At 39.1% G+C, this 20,563-nt stretch overlaps 1 protein-coding gene across 4 annotated transcripts in view; it reads left to right on the forward strand.

Annotated features, from left to right (window-relative positions):
• PRLR (prolactin receptor) overlaps nucleotides 1-20,563 on the forward strand; it is a 124,925-nt gene that overhangs the window by 97,243 nt on the left and 7,119 nt on the right. For 3 of the 4 annotated variants that reach the window (XM_049796443.1, XM_049796442.1, XM_049796444.1), the window contains exons 3-10: nucleotides 4,085-4,153; nucleotides 9,552-9,665; nucleotides 10,679-10,811; nucleotides 12,977-13,146; nucleotides 13,917-14,083; nucleotides 15,677-15,818; nucleotides 18,488-18,620; nucleotides 19,823-19,992. In XM_049796443.1, coding sequence (XP_049652400.1) covers nucleotides 9,596-9,665; nucleotides 10,679-10,811; nucleotides 12,977-13,146; nucleotides 13,917-14,083; nucleotides 15,677-15,818; nucleotides 18,488-18,620; nucleotides 19,823-19,992 — 985 coding nt within the window. In that variant the 5' untranslated portion in view covers nucleotides 4,085-4,153; nucleotides 9,552-9,595. Of the gene's footprint in view, nucleotides 1-4,084; nucleotides 4,154-9,551; nucleotides 9,666-10,678; nucleotides 10,812-12,976; nucleotides 13,147-13,916; nucleotides 14,084-15,676; nucleotides 15,819-18,487; nucleotides 18,621-19,822; nucleotides 19,993-20,563 lie in introns of those variants that run through there. The other variant, XM_049796445.1, reaches the window with a different exon arrangement.

Consider the following 20,563-nt stretch of genomic DNA (forward strand, 5'->3'; position numbering starts at 1 on the left):
ATGAGACACTCCTCATAAGGAAGATGTGTGGTTTTTACTGATGTTAGAGGTTAATGCCACTATGTAAATACCAGTGGAAAATCTGTTTATAAAAGGTGTTAAGCACTAGTCTACTCAGGAGTTAGGTACCAGAGGAGGTCTACAAAATGCCACCAAGATTAGAGCTAGGCATGATAAAGATACTTCTCTGCATATCCACATATTACTGTATTAAAGAAAGAATACTGCTTTAGGTTAGACGTTCCAAAAGATTACTGATTTTAAGCTCAGGACAGTGAAGGTTGAAAGTTAAATATATTTAATATTGTCAGCAGTTTCTCTCAAGTAATTGTAAGAAAAGACTTTTCCCTCAGTTTTAGATTACCAGGATAACATTGTTTCACTCCTTTAGCTAACCAGTGTGCCACTTGATCTGTACATGTGGCATTAATAATAGCCTTTAGCATGCAAACACAAAGCTTTTTTATCTTGTTTTTATCAACAAGTTTGAAGCTCGGGGAATCTGTTTGAGAAATGTTCATGTTCAGAAATAATTGGATATTGAGTGTTTATATCAGTTTAATTGGAGTAGTAATTTTTGGTAATTGTGTTCTTTCACAGAGGAACTCCACAGTCACTTAAGCAATTCAAGTGTAAAGGTACAACATGTACTCAGAAAAAGACAAAGAAACAGCTACTTTTACGATCTCATACTGAGAACTTCCTGAAAAAGAGAACACTGAAACAGAAAACCATTATTAGTCCAACAGTTTTCTCTGCTCCCACTGATATTGCTAATTACTGAGCATATTTGTGATTGAACATTTATTCCCCTCCAGCCAGGTTCTTTGTTAGTCTTACCACAGTCATAAAGCTTTGAAGAGAGACTCCAGACACAGATTCAGCCGAAATGGCCTGTCTCAGTAAGAGGGAATAAAGAAACTGTCCTAGAGCTAGGGTCACAGCTTTCTTCAGCATTAACCTTACTGATGCTTGCAGGCACTAGGATCCAGAAGATGCTTCTCCTCCACCAACTCCATTGCCTGTGTTCACCAAGAAAAGGCTATTTGGGGATGGCATCCAATGGATGGAGCTGTGAAACTCAAAGGGCATAATGGAATACATTCAAAATGGCAACTTCATCTGACCCTTTACTGCCCAGTGCCAAGAGATTATTTGTTTCCCCCTTCTGTGTCCTTCCTCATAATCTCTTTCCGTCATATTTAATCCATAAACCTTTCACACTTTCCTCCATTACCATGTTCCCTATGTTACTTTCAAAATCCTGTTCCTTTGCTTCCTGTAAAGTTTTAGTCATTTTAGTATCTCCACAATAAACTTTCACCTCTACACCAGCATCTTTCCCCAGAAATGTCAAAAATAGCAAGACATTTCGCGCCATTGCATTGCTCATTGAAACTCTGTGTATAATTAAAGATTAATAGAAATTTTTCATCACAAAGTGTTTTCATTAGAAAAAAAGAGTTAGAATAAAATTGCTATTATTTGCTTAGATTTCAGAAAATGTTCTACTGAAAAAATTCAAAACAAAATGCTTTATGTTGATACTTGGTGATACTTGTTAATTTTGGAATTTTGAAAATTTGCATATATTGGCTTTAGTTTAAAAAGAATTTTTAACATTCTGAAGTGAATTTTCTGAAACTGATTCTGCATAGGCAGTTTCCACTTTATGGGATATTTTGAAAATATTTTGCATTGAAAATAATCTTTAGTTTCAAACCAAAAATATTCCAGTTTTGACCTGCTTGTTATATCCTTTTCTTCCACTCTGTATTATTAATTGGTTATTTACATTTTCAGTTCTTAAGAGCAGAAACTCTTCTTTGTTCAGTACCCAAGACAGTGGATTCTGTCTTTGTTCTCAGAGTTATCATAATAAATATGATTTGAATAATGATTTTTTGATGTAGAAATACCTGGGTGAGAGTCATTGTCCTGGTTAATGCAGGATGTAAGGTCAATTCTATCATGAGCCTTTCTGATCACTGATATGAACAAGATAGTGCTTATGACACTATCATAGTTTTCGTAAAAAACACGTTTTATGTCAGTCATATTATGAAGGGATGCATCACCAGTTCATTATATCACTCCTGATGAAAGCAGTCATGAAAGCAGAATCAAATTTGCCAGTAGGATAGAACTCTATGTTTTGATGTAGTACCAAGTAGTAGAAATCAGAAAAAGCAGAGGACAGTTTATTTTATTTAGTGATGGTATTCATACATTTTCTTTTAGAATTAGGCTTCCTTTTGAGTGTGGTATAATTCCAGAATTTTTAAAATGTCTCTGTGATCTAGGTCTACAAGGCAGCTTGTATTTGGGGAGAATTCTTCTATTTAGCCAATCTTGAGTTAAACTGTGTTTCCAGCATGCACACTGACAACCTGATTTCTGGCCTCTAAAACAGGGAGCACTTACTGAACTCCATCTTTAAACTGCATTTCACCTTATGTCATGGTTGAGTAACTTCACTGCAAACATTATTTCTGCCATATTCAGTTGAATGTTATCTATGCCATTTTGTATATGCACATAAAAAAGAAACTGGTTATGACCCTCAATTAAATCTGATCCTCTGTAATGGCATAATGTCTAGATGCCAAATAATTTCATGGTATTTTTATTGTTCTCATTAGCTTTACTGAAATGGAGCCAAACAAAAGGGTATCTGGTATCAGAGTAATGCGGCTTCCCACCTGGTCTCCAGGCGATACAGACCATTCTTAATGTTAGTGGTAAATATATTCTACCTTGTTTCAAATTCTTTAAAGAGAGAAGATTTTGTAAGAAAAAGTATGATGAAGTTAGTCATTTCAAAGTTAGTATTTTAATGTATAAATAGTTTTTCTTGCACTGGCAGATAAGTGGTCTATTGAAGCTCATCTAAATTATTTCTTGACAGCATAGTGTATTCAGATGGGATGACAAAGAACAGTTAGGTAAACATAGTGGCTTTTTTTGGTAAAACATTTCATTTCAGTCTGTTAGAGGCAGCTGAATCAGGTAGCCCCATAGATATGAGACTGCTATAGGTCCATATCCTCAGGTTCTGCCAGTAGCGAAGCTGAGCAGCTGCTCCCAATGGGTGGGCACACGGACACAATAAACACACACGGAGGTCACACATATCAACAAAGATGTAACATATACATTTACACATACATGTGTGTATTGCACAAAAAAAAATGGACTGCTCTAGTAGTGTCTTAGGTGCTCAGTCAACCCAGTAGCTGGCCCCAGATCCTCTGGTCTCCCCAGTTGCGGGGGAGTTGCATATGAGCCTGGTTTGCAATCCCAATCCTCACTGGCTAATCCAGCTGCAAGTTCACTAGCATCCAAACGTACCCACTCAGAACAGAGCACATCCAGACAGAAGAGTTAGAAATAGGACTTAATGAGAATATAGGGTAGACTAGGGTGATGAGGCAGACATCTCAGTCAGACAAGCCACCAGTTTACACTTAACTGATTCCTTTATTCCCCTTTTCACTTTGTTTTCCCATGCTTGTTTCTTCCCACTCCACTTTGATCCCTTCCTTTCCTCCCCAAATTCTTTCCTGCCTGCATCCCTTAACAAGTGCCATACCTCTTTCAGTCTGTGAGGCATATGGGGAAGGGGATTTGTTTGGTTGGCTCCTCCTGATGGGTTCCACACAAGGGACAATGATCTGACTGTGCTTTGGTAGTCTTAGGTGTAGCTGATTCCCTGTACCCCATTTTCACTGATCAGGCTGCTAGGGTTCCTTCCGACCCCTTCAATTTTATCTGATCCTGTCCCAGCCTTTGTGTAGATGGTGATTAGCCTGTAATCGCATAGCCTAGCACAGTCTACTGGTAAATCTAAACTGCATCCTAAATTGCTACAAAATTTTATTGAAACAGATAAAGGAAAGAGTGTGCAGTAACATGGTATTTTACCATAGCTGCTATTGTTCTGTGTTTAAATGTATTGACTTAGAGTGTCAGTATCTGAGTCAGCTAATACAAAGGGTGATTTTTTTTTTGCTCTTTATGTTTTAGAAATAAAGTAGTGATACTTCCAGTAATATACTAATACTGGAATTCTCTTCTCTCACAGATTATCAAGTGAACTGACATTCATGAAAGAGAAGAACAAAAATCTTCCTTGCACACATGAGTCCTTTAGGTAGGAAACTGGACTTTATATTTCATGACTATGCTATGTATAAATAACATTTAAAATTATTATAGCAAGATAATGACTGTGGAGTTGGCCTTGGTAGCTGGTAGAGATGAACTTCCATCATATTTCAAGAGCAATTTTCAAGTTCTAATATAAATTCTAACTTTCAAACTCTAAAATTTTACTCTTTACAGCTTATGCTTTTCTTGTCTGTAAAAGACTGCTGTAAAAATAATAATCCTGAAATTATGGCTAAATGAACAAACCACCAGGGAAGAAATAGAATATTCAGGAGCCATGAGACTGGTAGAAGAAGACTGCTATTGTTAGCTAAATCATGTGTTATTGGAAAAACAAAGGCAGTAGAGGCAGTATTCAGAAAAGAAAAAAAAAAAAAAAGAACTAGTAGGGAAAGATCAGGTTTTAGCTTTTGTCATGTTCCTAGTATAAGTCTGAGCAAAATACTTGATCATTCTCTGTCTTGGTTCCCTATCTGTAAAGTAGGGATAATGGTGCTTTCTTCTTGTTGTCTTGGCTTTTCTTGTCAGTTGAGATGTTGAGAGTTTTAAAAAGAGTTTCAGGCTCAGTTCTGTAAAATCAATAGGAGTTAAGTGCATAAGTATTTTGATGGAGAAGTGTCCTATTTTCAAGAATCTGGGATTTCATTATTTTTCTTTTCAAAAAGTGACTTAAGTCTTCCAGACTGAAGAGCACAGCTCCATGGGTGAGAGAAGTTGTTCAGTTCATCATCACGTTGACTGCTAATCAAAGGAAGGACTACAAAGGGTCATTAGGAGAAAGTTTGTTTAAGAGAGAAATTTAGGAAAAAATATATTAGAAACCCTTTTATAGGCTTTCCAGGTGAAATATAAAAGAACTTGTAGGTGCTTCCAGTTTATGCAACACAGAAACATGAAGTGCTTGGTCCCAAGAAATTAACTGGATGCCTAGGTTCCCTTACACAGCCAACAGCAGGAACTATGCGTCCTCACAAAGCGCTCCACAAAACCTATGTGCTAAAAGTAGCCATCTGGAATCAGTCACAAGAAATTCAGATCAGAGACATGTCTGAACTCCCTATCTTCTCTGGAGCCTATACGTCTCCATGAAGGCTGTACTGGAAGCCTGAGGGATTCAGAATTTGGAGACTTCCAATTAGGGCTCATTCAGAGAGGTAAAGCAGAGCTCTGGTCACACTGCACCTCCAGAGCTTTTAATTCATAGTATAATCCCAACCATCACCGTCATTCAGAAACACATCCAGTGATAGCGATGCCTGAGTCTTGGCTAGGGACATGTATCAGTGTTGGCATTTGAGAGCTCGGTGTGGGAAGGCAGGCTCATGCAATGTCCACAGTATAGCTGTATGTATGGCCAGTAGAATTCTGGATGGTCTAACAGACTGCTACATTCTTCCTTTAGTCTTTTCTTTATTTGTACTTGGTTTCATACAGCTGTAGTTCAGCCTTTCAAATGGTAATGAACTGCAGTGTTTTGAGACTCCTTAAACTGCCTTCCCCCAGGCCTGAAAGACGAACATTGTTTATCATCATAACTAGTGGGAATGTGAATCTTGTTCAGTACAGATTGGTAAAATACTTTCGGCTTTAGATTTCTTTAGCAGCAGAAGTAAAGCTTGTGATGCACATAATGTCATTGCCAGAGGGTGCTCTACAGTTGTTACCCTTCTTGCAAGCCTGAAAATGCTGCAGACAGATAGAAAATTTTTCCATCTGTACAGAACTGAGTGAAGAGCTCTCTGTCAGTCTCAAGAAATTTATCCATCAGCATAGCCAAGAAAGAGAGAAAAGAATGCAAGAACTAGAACTCAATTAGGACAAGGGCATTTTTCTCTCAACCCTGCTCCACAGCACCTGATTTCAGTATTGGTATTTAACTTTCAGCTTCATCTAGGAGCATTGCAAACACAGTTTTCACACCTACAATTTCATAATATTATTAATTGCAGAGTAGGGTTATTTTACAGGAATATCTAGCAATTCTGTGCATTCTAAAACCCCAGTAATGGTTTCCATTTCCGTCAAGGCACACTGTTTTCTGGGGTGCAATGTGCAATGAATACTATGTAACAGCTGTGTTGAAAGGGGAAATTCAACTATAATGTCAGAATGTAACAACTTAGTTGGAATTAAATCAAAACATTCAAAAAGAAGGCATATGATCTTTTAATTACCAGTTATTCAGCCCTTGATTTTGCATGACATTCTGGCAAATCAACATCCACTGTGTTGCTTATAGAAGAATGCATTGAGTCCTAAAAATAAGGCATTCCCTCACAGTATCTTCAATAATGCTCGTTACTCTTTTATGAAAACATTTTCAAATCATAGATAGGGGAGACACACTTTTGATATAGCTATGACAAAGTATGCATTGTTTTTTCCATTAAAGCAAGTATTTTTAAAACACAAGACATCTCTCCAGAAGCCTTACAAACATTATTTGAACCACAAATACCAAGCACGAGGCAATCATGAAAACATAGGCACTGGAACAAATGGAATATGGTTAATATGCCTGGAGCCTCCTGGTCACTGCTCTGCTGCTGCTTACATTCCTTCAGAAAGTAATACAAATATTAGAATGAAGCTTTCTAAGATGCTTTTAAGCATGATCTTAAAATAAACACAGGTTCTGATAATTCTTAAATAGAAAATATTTGGAAAGCATTAAATCCTGAATGTAAAATAGGACATCCAGTCATCTCATACTTCTGCACAGTTTTCTAACTGGTAATAATGCAAGGTATTCAACTTGAATTGAAACGCTGGCCTAGAAAGCATATATTGGATCACCAAGTCCAGTCCCCAGCTATCACAAACAACCATGATATATGTGTTTCATAATACATCAGACTACCTGGGAAAACTAAATGGAATTTTTGTGTTTGGAAGACTATTCCAGAAACTCACTGTTGTGATGGTAACATTTTTCTCTAATTTTTTGAGCTAATTATGGCCATCTATTCCTGTTCCAACATTTGCTAGAGTTTACCCATTCTTTTTTCCCCTCTTCTAATACTAATCTGCTGCTATGTTTATAGAAGACAACCACCCTTTTGTGGAGTAAAAAGCCAATTCTTTACATCGTCATCATGAGACAGCCTCTGTGTCCTCTGCTTATCTTTGTATCTGTGTTCTAAATCTGTTCTAAATGGGTTACCGTGGAGGTTTTTTTCCCCAAGTATGGGTGACCAGAACTGTACAGAAAGTTCAGTCTGTGAGACTAATAGGTCCGTGTTCCTCCCCAGTATCTCTTCTGTTCTTCTTCACAGCCACATTTCAGAAGTGCTTCATGATCATCTCGTTTTTAAAAAACAAATGCTCCCAATGAAAAATACTTGTTTTCAAATGAATTAATTTCATCCTGTTTCTATTAATTTGGTTCTTTAGGTCTGCAGTTTCCAAAATTATCCCATTTTCCTTGCAGAGTGCTCTAATACAGCTCTTTCTTAATGATGCCTCTCTCTTTTGTCATATTGACAAATTCCATTCTTTTACTCACTCACAGTTTCTCTTATCTGTCAGTTCTTCACACAGAAAAGATATGTCTGTAAAAGTAAAAAAAATAATCATGGTACCACTTACCTATAGGGAAGCAGAGTATGAGTCTCAGTTTGAAAGACCTGTATTTTGCAAATGTTCTAACTATTTTTAGAAATAATAAAATATTGTAAGTGGTATCATATGTACATGAAATAGTTACTGTTTATGGATTGTTATTTCACCTTCACTTGAGAAAATGTGCCTTGTTCTTGCATGAGCTCAATGGGTTGTGCTCCACATGATGTAACACCAAGTTTTCAGCTCATTTCTGAAGCTAAACACTAACATTTGTGCTTGCTGTTTGTTCACAGTCATAAAATTTGCATGTGCTTGCACAAACCTGGAATTTATATTTAGATGGCTTGCTCTCCACTGACTGTATATGCACAGATTGCTGTAAGTGAGTTTAAAACTAACCCAGATGCAATTTTGCAGCCTGTAGCTCAGTTACATGTGTGAAACATGCCTGGATATTCAGAAGTTGCATATGGAAACATAGCCAACTGTTGTTGTTCTCCTCATTGTCCACAGTAAACATGTTTTAGATTCAGTTAAATTAACTGATACTTCATTCGCCCTTGCACTTGAAAAACATTTGTATGCTGGGGGATTATAGTTTCTTGATACAGAAAATGAATTGCATAAGGAAAATTGAGTCATCTGATAAACCACGAAGAATTTTTCCTTACCAAAGAGACAGCTTGTTCCCATGCTGTGCTACACTGAGGGGGTTTCAAGCATACAAGTACCTGTCAGATGTGCTTGGTAGGAGTGGAAAGCTGAGGTAAAGAGCTTCCTAGTTAGACAGTAAAGTGTTCTTCTTTAGTTTCAAAGAATGCGGTTTGCTACCGAGAATCTAATAGCCGTCTCCAGTCACCATCTCCAAGCAGGAAGCATATTGGTGGGAGAAGCAGAAGGTTTGATTTAAGTCATTCTGTCTTTTCTCCAGGCTAAGCAAACAGATTTAGCAGCAACAGGGACTCCTTCCTGATCACCCTGAGCTGTAACCTGAATTCTGACGACATCTAGTGGTGTCAGCCCACTACAGGGACCGGGCCTTCACAGCTGGTGGCTTCCCACTTGCACCGCTGTAATTCAGCCGAGTTCTGCAACACTGCCTCTGGACTTTGCAGGCTGAAAAAAGAGGGATAATTGCATCCATCTTGCATTTTCACCTAATAAATTAACTGTGAAGTTACGCTACTTTTTCCTTGGTTTATTCTCTCTGATTTTGGCATTTCTACTTTACTGAAAAATCAGATGCAGTAAAAATAATGAGTTGAGCGCACAGAAAGAGTAGCATTCTTCAGCTCAGGTGATCCTGACATTGCCAGTCCCAAACGTTCAGAAGTCATGAGGTTGGCTCAAAAATCATAAACTTCTAAATAAATTTTGGATATTATCTATTTGTCTGCTGTTTTCAGGACTTTCAAAGTTCAAATATGTTGAGCTCTTATTTATATCAACAGAGATAAAAGTGTATTTTTTGTTACTAAAAGGCTGATTTTTCAGGTAAATTAATTAAGTCTAAAAGTTAGAGCTATAAGAAAAGCACCCAGTATCCCAAGATGCCAAATAAATATGCAAGATTTGTTAATGCTATGGAGTTGTAATCCCAGCACTGCTAACTGTTCAAAGACCTTCAGGAAGACCTACTTACTACTCTGTGATTCGGGTGTTCTACTTCTGAAGTGGAACAGTAGGTGTTGCTGCACCTTTTTGAGAAATAACAAGAATCAGTTAGCTGCAGTTCAAAAAGTACTTTGATCAAGCCAAGGATACATATTACATGTTAAGCATTGTTATTGACTATTGCATGATGGTGTATTTTTCAGTGAGCCCTTGATCTGATATTTCCTCCTGAAGACAAGCCGACATCATGAAGCAGAAATTGACATCATCAGTTCGAATTATTTTGCTACTTGCTCTGACCGAAGTGGGTCTGACTGGTAAGTACAACACTTTCTCAAACACTTGTTTTTCCTTGAAACACTTTCCTTAGAGAAGTCTGAGGCTTTACCTGATCTATCCTGACCACCGCTGGAGCCTGTACATATCTAAATTACTTTATTTTAAAGTTTTATATGGAGATTTTGAAAATGGCTTGAGTCCTCTTTTCTTTTTATAGTATTAATTTAATGATTATGTGGTGGTGATGATGAAAGGCACTCACTCCATCCCTACACTCAATCCATGCTTGTCACCTTCTTGAGAATTAGCATCATATGAATGGTAACACTATTAGAGATAATGATATGGAACTTTCATAAAATAAAGGTAAGCTTAGGTTGAAAAGCCATATGCTTTTCATGACAAAATGTATGTAAACTTATGTCCTATGTTCTTGGTAGAAGTTAATGACAAGTAGTCTTAACAGGAAATATTCTTAAATATATTGGGTTTATTAGCAAATATTCAAGTACTTAATTAATACTTTCAGGTTGCCAATACACAAAATACTCCATACAGCCCATGGATTCCTTCTTTTTATTATTTGTCTTACCTATAAGTTACCTAAGTTACCCCAAATATGTGCAGATAGTGGAATTTTGGTTCTGTTGCAAAGTTGAAGGTGAAATTTAGTTTTAAGATGAACTTAAGATAAAGATTTTGGATATTTTAGGAAAAAACAAAAGGTCATACATCTACTTCCAAGCTTTTTCATTTAATTTGGAGATAACTGTACACTTTTTAAGTTTAGGTAACAATGAAATTTTCATTTGAAAAAGAGAACTAAAGTAATTTTAGTAGCTGTTTTAGAAGTTTGAGGTAAAATATATTTACATTTCTGAAAGTTTTGATGCTCTCTCCAGGCAGATTTATTTGCCAAATTCAGTCCATAGTTTCAAATAATTTTATTGTCCTTGAAAAAGCACTCCTTGCTGAATTTATCATTCAACAATAACAACAAAAAACATTGTCCAACTCCAATATAACTAGCTGTTCTTCTGTACTTCCCTAGGTCAATCATACCCTGGAAGACCTAAGATAATAAGATGTCGTTCTCTAGAAAAAGAAACTTTTTCTTGCTGGTGGAAGCCTGGCTCAGATGGAGGACTTCCTACCAATTACACCCTGTTGTACAGCAAGGACAGGTAACAAAACGGTGCACAGGTATTTTGTAAGTGATCAAGTGATGATTAGGACAGAATGAGGGAATGAAAACATTAATTTATAATGGTGCTTTTATGAATCCATGTTAGATAGCCAACAAGGGCTACATGAGACTAATGGCTTTCCCGTGTTGGAAGTAAACATGACCACTACCAGTCCCAAACCTTCAGCCTGTCTCCACTGAAACTCCTCTGACCTAAAATCCCACTGGTCAAAAGACGTGCTGGGAAAGGTGTACTTTGTCCATCTTATCAGGAGGCGCACAGCTTTTAGCTGAATGGCGTGCTTCTCTGAGGAGGGGAGCATCATGGGGGCTCCCCTGGGGCGGCAGGGCAAGGCCTCCATCCAGGGCCCACCCTGCCACCCCAGCCAGGGAGCCAGGCAGGCTGGGGACAACCCAGCCCTGGGCGTCAGGCCACCTCCCCGGGGACGGGGACAGGGACAGGCTGCAGCCGGGCTGGGCCAGGACGTCAGCCCATGGGACATGGGACGGGGTGGCTCGGCGGGGGCCCCATGGCTGGCAAGGGCAGGGCTGTGGGGAGCTGGAGACCAGCCCTGCTGCGGTGGGCTGGAATGGGGGCCTGGGTCCCGGGCGGCGCACGGGGAGGCCCCGGGGGAGGCTGGGCAGGGGCAGCGAGGGCCGGTGGTGCCCTCGGGGCCCTGCCGAGGAGGTTGTCCATTACCGTGCACGGCAACCCCCCATCCGGAGAAAGTCTCTAGAGAGCCTTCGCTTCCCCTTCTGGATCTGTAGCCAACCTCGTGGTTCCCAAAATGGAGTAAAATCACACGTGGGTACTGCATCTCAAACGTTACTGGTCTGGTAAAGTCTGTGACTCCCTCATCCTGTTTAAGGATAAAATCCGTATATGTTTGGCAACTTTGCTTAACCTGTGCTTTTTTGTATAGCTGTCCTTTCTTCCTGAAAACAAGAGGTCTCAGAACTGCACCAAGTAAGCAGGGAGGCTCAGAGATTAAATTTCTTTGAATAAATCCAGTGAGGTTCAAAATAGATAAGGTCAAGCCTCAGACTTCCCGGCTTCAGTTAAACAAACTCCAAATTATTTGGTATTAATTGATCAGGAAAGATGCAGCCTTTACTGAAGTTACCACTCTCAACAATGACCTCAGAGCTTTTGTTTTATGAAAGTCCAGATGTTCCAATCTCAGTCAAAACAGAAATTTTAATGAGCATTTTAAGTCATACCTATCACAGCCTAGAACAGTCCTGTGTGGGGATGGATAGGAGTGCTTATCTGTTCCATTAAATCTGCTGAACACCAGGCACTGCCAAGCATTCCAGATCTGGGCCAGAGCTGCCTTTCCTAGCTCATTATCTGTCAAGTACAGTCCCTTTCCATACTCCCACCTTTTCTTTGTGAACTGGAACAAAACTGCCTGGCAACTAAAAGACCTCGTTATTAGCAGTGCACAGAGCCCAACAGTGGGACTAAAGTGCAACCTTGAACCCTCTCAGCTGGTGCTTAGGGTTTGTGCTGTGCTTTATATCTGGGGTAGTAGTCTGTACTCTGAGTACATCACCCAGTTCAGCTTTAATTAAGTACAAAACAATCCCTGTCCTAAAAAACCCGAAGACTTATATAAAGGTAATAGGTAAGAAACCGTGAATTAATCAAATATTTTTTGTTGACACAGTTGTGATGATGATCATGTTAAAAAGCAGGTAAATTAATGTCTTTCTGAAAACAAAATAGTCAATAAAACACTCCTCTGCCATAGGGCCCATCAGGTTACTTCCCAGGGGAAATATGTAAAGAAACTATTTAGCAACTTTTCTTCTTTAGTCAAAGTGAATGTGTTTAATTTGCCTTTTAACTTGCTTTTAAACATTTTTAAAAATTTCCTTATGCTGTCTCTGGAAATTTGTCTTTCCATTCTTTTGTTGACATTCCTATGTATAAAAAAGGGGATAGAAGCGTTCATCCTGAACAACTGCAGTAAAAATAGCAATGAAGCATTTATGGTGGTAGCATTTGACACTCACTGAAATGTTTCCCAGAGGTGGGATTATATATAGGTTTAAAGTTAAACATTTCAAATTTCTTTGCTGAACCTAGGCCATTACTAGAGTATGATCTGCTTTGCTTCATTTCCTAAACTTTTAACTTTTTAAATCATTTTATTTCAGTGAAGAAAAAATCTATGAATGTCCAGACTACCGAACATCAGGTCCCAATTCCTGCTACTTTGATAAAAACCACACTAATCCCTGGACAACATATAATATCACTGTAATGGCAAGGAATGAGATTGGATGTAACAGCTCAGATCCTCAGTATGTGGATGTGACCTCCATAGGTAAAAAGGGAAGAATGAAATGGAAAAAACCTAGTTGGAGATGTATGTGGGTTTTGATCCCAGAATAAGTAGTGGTAGAAGACTTCTCTCCTCATGATGTGAAACTTGCTATGGAGGAGCGTTTATCTACAGATGATCTAAAATATGCATTTTACTTATAAATTAAGAAACTACATATTTTATTGTCATTTTAACTTTGGCTGAAAAATTGGCTCCAGTTTCTAGTTATCTCCAGTATTTCAATTAGACTCAATGACAGTTTTGTAGGTTCCTAGCACTGCAGGTGATAAAACTTTCAGATTAGGTTAAGCTACCTAAATTTTCCAAATGTAAACATCTTTCTGGCTGCTGGCATTGCAGTCTTGGGAGGGTAAAAATAGCTGCCTAAGCATTCTGCGGGCTTTTTGTAGTATTTCGTATTCATAACTCCATTCTGCTTTCTGCATATACATAATCTACATATTGTGATGTTAAATGTACTTTTTAGCTATGAAATATCTGACTTTGTAATTTTGCAAGAGTGGCCTAATGAAATTATGATTTGTATTTCCTTAGCCTGACAAATTCAAAGTCTAAAATTTGCTGATACTGTGGTAAATCAGCAGCCAGTTAAACATTATTAGGGAGAAAGGAAAAAAAGGCTATTGTACTATTCCCTTACAGAAGTGCTGAATGATCTGAAATTAATGTGGTGAAATACAAAACCATAAAGGAGGTGCCTTTTCTGAGAGAAAATTAAGACATTAATGGCAAACTTTTTATTTATACAGTTCAGCCAGATGCTCCTATGAACCTCTCTCTAGAAACAAAAACATCTGCTAGCATAATGAACCTTTGGGCAAAATGGTCTCCACCTCCATTAGCTGATGTCAGCTCTAATTCACATGTATATCACTATGAGCTACGACTAAAACCTGAGGAAAAGGAAGAGTGGGAGGTAATGGAAAAATATATTTATTGCATAAATGCACTTTTCAGTGAGTCTTGTCTGAATTTAACTGATATTGTAAAAGTTTTAGTTTCTGCAAGGATAGAAAAATTAATGTAACCAAATCTGATTAAAGAAAGAAAAATACTGTAGTGGTTTGTAGAGACAGTGAAATTCAAGGTATTTGTATAATTATCCTAATGTCATATACTAAAAAAAAAACTATTTAGTACACTGACACAACATTTAATTGCAAGTTTTGTCACTGTGTCTGTTCACAAGTGTCACAGTAAAAAACTGCGCAGATCATGTAGTTTAACCCAAATCAGGATCAAAGCAGTTTATTGATTCATTAAGATATAATTAACAAGCTATATTAACTTATATTAACTATGCAGTCAAGATCAGTATCAGCAGTACCACAGATAAATCACAGTACTGAGCACTTAAAAATGTTAATAGGCACCTGCAAATTTATAAACACACTTCTGTAACTAGTCCCAGAAATATGCTATATACAGAAATTCCTCTCGCCGAGGAAGGGTGGGTTACAAGCACACCCCACCCTCCTGGGAGTACAAACTCCCCTATTTACACCTGCTTCTGCAGGGGACATGGATGCTTTAATGTGAACCCACGTCCCTTCTTATAGTCTACTAAGACACACATCACTGAGAAATGACCCACACAGTCACATGCATACACCTAAGTGTGGGGTCCTACCTGCTGCAGCCCACGCTGTCTGGAGTGCAGCTACTCACGGCATCAGAGAGGCTGCTCTGTCTGGCCCAGACTGCTGGCAGAGCAGCTTCTGATAGAATCAAACTAAACTTCAGGACTGCTGAAATTTCCCATCTTCCCCCACTATTAAAAATTTTCATACTTCTTCAATACTGTTTTTCAAGCTGAAGCTTTTTGTTTCTGAAGTCTCTCAGTTATTCCCTAGTTACTATTTAATTGGGCTGAAAGTCATCACCATCATCCTCTTCAACAGGATCACTTGGGGGCAACCCCCTTCTCAGAAAATTTCGGGTGTCCTACTCACACACACTATTTCCATTGACGTTCCCAGCTGTTGCCATTTTGCTAGGAGCAGGCCACAGCACTCCTACAGCTGAGATACGAGGATAAAATATCATTTTTAAAGTCATAGTCAGATGGCCTTAATGCTACCTAAATTGTTGATGCCTTAATGATGGAGAAAGCTGTGGGTCTTGAAAGACTTCTGAAGAGAGATTCAAAGGGCCTGAGGAAGCCACTTAATAATAAGCACTAAAACTAGCCACTAAGAAGCATTACACAGAGGGTTTATCTGTGAGTTGGACTACCTGTAGTGTTCCTTGCATTGTGGATCTGATGGAGTACTTATAGGAAGTCTGTACTTAAATATGTTCTTGAGAACATGTATCAGAATCTCAGTGTCACTGAAGTGAGTTTTTCTGTTAAGTCACTACCTTTTCCTCTTTGTAATTCACATCTTATAAAATACCCAACTGAAACCCTTGCCTTTCAGAAGTCAGTGACACAAACCTACTCCTTTATGGTTTATTTGTTAAAGTGGCCCAATTCTTTATAACTTTTCCCATCCATTTTCTTTTCCAGACAATACCTGTTGGAGTTCAGACAAGGTACAAAGTGAATAGGTTACAAGCTGGGGTGAAGTATGTTGTCCAAGTCCGTTGTATGTTAGACCTTGGAGAATGGAGTGAGTGGAGCTCCAAAAGGTGCATTCAGATCCCCGATGGTGAGTGGATGATTGCTGTGCTGTTAATTGCTTTTAAATTCTAGCCAGTTCAGTGTTGTGAAAGGTGTCTAAACAGCAGCCCTGAAAACCCAGTTCCTCACATGGATACTTTATAGTGCTGGAGAAACAGCTTAGTGCATTGCATTGGGTTTGTGTGGCAAGGTTTTGGTAGCGTGGGTGTTACAGGGGTGGCTTCTGTGAGAAGCTGCTGGAAGCTTCCCCTGTGTCCAACAGAGCCAATGCCAGCCAGCTCCAAGACGGACCCACCGCCAGCCAAGGACAAGCCCATCAGCGATAATGGTAGCACTTCTGTGATAACAGATTTAAGAAGGAAAAAAAAGTTGCAGGGCACATAGAAACAGCAGCCAGAGAGAGGAGTGAGAACATGTTAGAGAAGCAGCCCTGCAGTCCCCCAGGTCAGTGCAGAAGGAGCAGGAGGAGATGGTCCAGGTGCCGGAGCAGAGATTCCCCTGCAGCCCGTGAGGAAGACCACAGTGAGGCAGGCTGTCCTCCTGCAGCCCATGGAGGTCCACGGCAGAGCAAATCTCCACCTGCAGTCTGGGGAGGACCCCACGGTGGAGCAGGGGCATGCCTGAAGGAGGCTATGACCCTGTGGGAAGCCTGCCCTGGAGCAGGGTCCTGGCAGGACCTGCAGATCTGTGGAGAGAGGGGCCCGCGCTGGAGCAGGTTTTCTGGCAGGACTTGTGACCCTGCGGGGGACCCACGCTGGAGCAGTGTGCTCCAGAAGGACTGCACGCTGTGGAAGAGACCCATGCTGGAGCAGTTCGTGAAGAACTGCAGCCCATGGGAAGGACCCACATTGGAGAAGTTCGTGGAGGACTGTCTCCCATGGGAGGAACCCCACACCGGAGCAGGGGAAGAGTGTGATGAGTCCTGCCCCTGAGGAGGATGAAGCAGCAGAAATAACGCGTAATTAACGGACTGTAAACCCCATTCCCCATCCCCCTGAACCACTGTGGGTGGTAGGTAGAGAATCTGGGAGTGAAGTTGTGCCTGGGAAGAAGGGAGGGGAGGAGAGAAGGTGTTCTGAGATTTGGTTTTATTTCTCGTTACCCTACTCTGGTTGATTGGTAATAAATTGAGTTAATTTTCCCCAAGCTGAGTTTGTTTTGCCCGTGACAGTGATGGGTGAGTGATCTCTCCTGTCCTTATCTCGACCCACGAGCCCTTTGTTGTATTTTCTCTCCCCTGTCCAGCTGAGGAGGGGGGAGTGATAGAATGGCTCTGGTAAGCACCTGGCATCCAGCCAGACTCAACCCACCACATGCATCTTACCACACATGGTATGTAATTGCATATTTAGTCTTGTTGATCCACTCAGAATCCTCTGCTGAAACTGGCTATGACAAACAGGCTGAGATTTACTAGGAAGTCACTTCTGATACAGGTGTGCCTAAATAATTTATTGTTCCTTTCCCTTTATTTAAAAATTATGTTGATTTCATCTGTAGCTATAGATATGATATATATATATGATTGAGATATATATATATAGCATAGTAATGGTACTTGTGTAAGAATCATTAATTTGTTCATTAGTAACTGGACTGAAAGCACTGCCATGTCTAACAGAGCATAACACTTGCAGCTACCACCACATGGAAATAGTTATCTGTGTTTTGTTGGGATTGAGTGGACACATTAAATATGAATGACATCATATTTTGTTGTCAGACACTTTCGCCAGGTTGTCTCATATCTTCTGTCACTAATTGTATTATTCATTATTTGACATGGAGATTGCTGAAGTACTGTTAATAGAAAAATATTTTTTAAATGTTCCATTTTCAGATCTGCCTTAGGCAATTAGAAATTTGGAAAATCAATGTCCCTACTCTAAATAGTAAAAAATTTATATTATTGATGTAATAGGACCATATTTTGCCACAAATGCATAACTGCAGAAGTTCCAATCACATCACGGTTTTGACTAGCATCATCCTATTCAAAATTTAAGCATTTTGCTCTGCCCTACTTTAAGTGCTTTGCTTGAGACTATAAAATCTTCATCAGGAATCCAAATAAGTATAAATTGCTTGGCAGCAATCAGGCAAATAGTCTGAATATGGAGCATTACATCACTTTACAAGGAAATGTGAGAGCTGCTTCTTTTTATCTTTGGAGTCAGCTCAGCATAGGTGCTTCAGAAGAGAATTACTGGCAAGGACATAAATAAATGGGCAAACACATTCTTCATTTTTTTCCTGTAAAAGCCAAAACGAATGACAGCATTTTTTTAAACAATCAGAAGCATCTTAAAACACATTTTTTAAAGAAGAAATGGTTTATGTAGACAATAGATTGGATTGCAGAGTGTATTTTAAACCATTTTATAGAACCTGCTATGACAGTACTTGAGCACCGCTTGTCAGATTTGGGTGCACAGAAGAGCCACAGCCAGGGAACTAAAACATAGCTCCTCAGCATAGCTGCAGTGGGAAAGTATTTTGAATCCAGGTCAAAGTAGCAGGCTGCTGCCCTAACCACCGAACCATCCTTCCTTTCCTGTGCTAATATGAAGCAAAACTTTTTCTTTCCATGTAGAAACAAAAGTATTTTCCTGTGCTCTGCTTGATGTTGTTTTATGAGTTCAGGGTTGACCTAATGCAGTAAGCTTACTAATTAGTTCATTTCTTTATCTCTTACAGGAAAGTCACCTCCTGAAAAGCCTACAATACTAAAATGCCGTTCTCCAGAAAAGGAAACATTTACTTGTTGGTGGCAGCCTGGTTCAGATGGAGGACTTCCTACTAACTACACTTTGCTTTACAGCAAAGAAGGGTAATAAGCTGTATATATTATTCAGTGTTTTATTGGAAGGACCTGGAAAATCAATGCTGATCAGTTTTGCATTTAGGAGATGTCATTTTCCATAGCACGTCATTTTGTCCAAGTGACATATTCTGGAATATCACTAGCAACAACATATTTAAGGTTGAAATAGGATCTCTTTATAATGTCAGGTTTTTCAAAATTCTGTGAATTCTTCTGTCTTGAAAGATAGACTACCTTGAAAGTTGCCATGGCTCAGGAACTGCATATGCAATACAAACACACAGTCCTGTAGCTCTTCAGCCACACAGCTCCAGAAATAAAGCTTTCCAAAATGACCAGATATTAAAATTTTCATCTTATGATAATGCTTATTTTGCACAAGTATTCATAGGCTCTGGATGCGTCCTGGCTTCTGCAGTAATCTTGGTCCTGGAACTTACATCAAGTACTAAACATTCATTTTAAAGGAGTAGTCAATATTTTGTTTGGGTCCTGTGAACTATTTTTCATTCACCCAGCACTGCTCAGCCTTGCACTGACCTAACTGGATGCTGAACTTTGTATTTGTCAGCTTAGAGCCAGCCAGGGCAGAGTATGAGGTCCACAACCACAACTTTCTCTTTTGTTATTGTGCATCACAGAGGAGCCTGGAAACAAGTACTACATACTCAACTTTCTCTCCTATCTATCCCTGCTCCCTTTGGGAAGCTTGGGAATGGATTTGGAGGACAGGTACAAAGTAGATTTTTTTGAGGAACAGGTGATGAAAGACCAAAATAGATTCTGAAAGGATATTAATGTAATATGCAGAACCTGTGTAAGTGTGAAATGAACATTGGAAATACTCAGTTTTTAATAGATGGTTTGGAAAACTTCAGCAATCACTTCTACTGGCTCTCTGGAACCTGTAAGGCCTATGCAGTGGACAATGGCATTCAGAAAAGTAAGAGCTGCAGTCTACTAGTCTGCTGCTGCATCTACAACAGCCTAAATTCTTCAGCCTTTATAGTCTTTATTTTGGGGGGAAAATGCTTACTACAGTCTCTGGAATTGTCCAATTACTCTGTAGTCTGAAAGCAGTTTTCTGTTTTCTTCACATTGCCAGGCGTGAAAAATCTGATCCAGCCCTAAATAATGCTGACCTATTAGTAATCAAAGTCAGGTGTTTTAGTCTGTGTAAACTAATCACTGTGATTCTTTCATTTCAGAGAAGAACAAGTTTATGAGTGTCCAGATTACAGAAATGCGGGCCCCAATTCTTGCTACTTCGATAAAAAGCACACCTCTTTCTGGACCATCTACAATATTACTGTGAGGGCAACTAACGAAATGGGAAGTAACATCTCTGATCCTCATTATGTGGATGTGACTTACATAGGTAAGAGAGGACAAGTATTTTCTGTGAAACCAAATAACTCAGAATTATGGGTTTTGACACAAAAATTCTAATTCCAGCTCTTCTCATATAAAGTATTATATCCAAGTTAAAAACTTTCAAGAACAAATAAGATCTTATCTGGTGTAATAATAAATCAATATTCATCCCTTTACCATTTTATTTTCAAAGGAAACCTAAAAATGCTAAAAGCCTTAAAATTGCATTCAGACCATTTATTGGTTTTCCACATTTCTTCCAGTCAAGCCCTAAGAAACATCATCCAGCTAAAATCTTTTTCCACTCTACCAGCAACTGAAATCAAATTGATGTTGTAACTAATAATACTTAAATTTGATTACCTAAAAGTAGTTTCCATACCCAAGAGAAGCCGAATTAGGTTTTTTTATAGCAGTGTACTGATAATCTCTTTTCTCAGACTTTTTCCACAGAGTGACTGTGGACAAGGATTTAAGTTTTTGTCTAAGGGAATGGAACGTTACCACCAATAACCATTTTGTTATCAAGGATCTGGCTGCCAGGAGTCTTGCAGCTGGAAAAGGGCTGCTGGAGA

This window comes from Accipiter gentilis, chromosome Z (genome assembly GCF_929443795.1).
Source record: "Accipiter gentilis chromosome Z, bAccGen1.1, whole genome shotgun sequence".
NCBI classification, from domain to species: Eukaryota; Metazoa; Chordata; class Aves; order Accipitriformes; family Accipitridae; genus Astur; species Astur gentilis.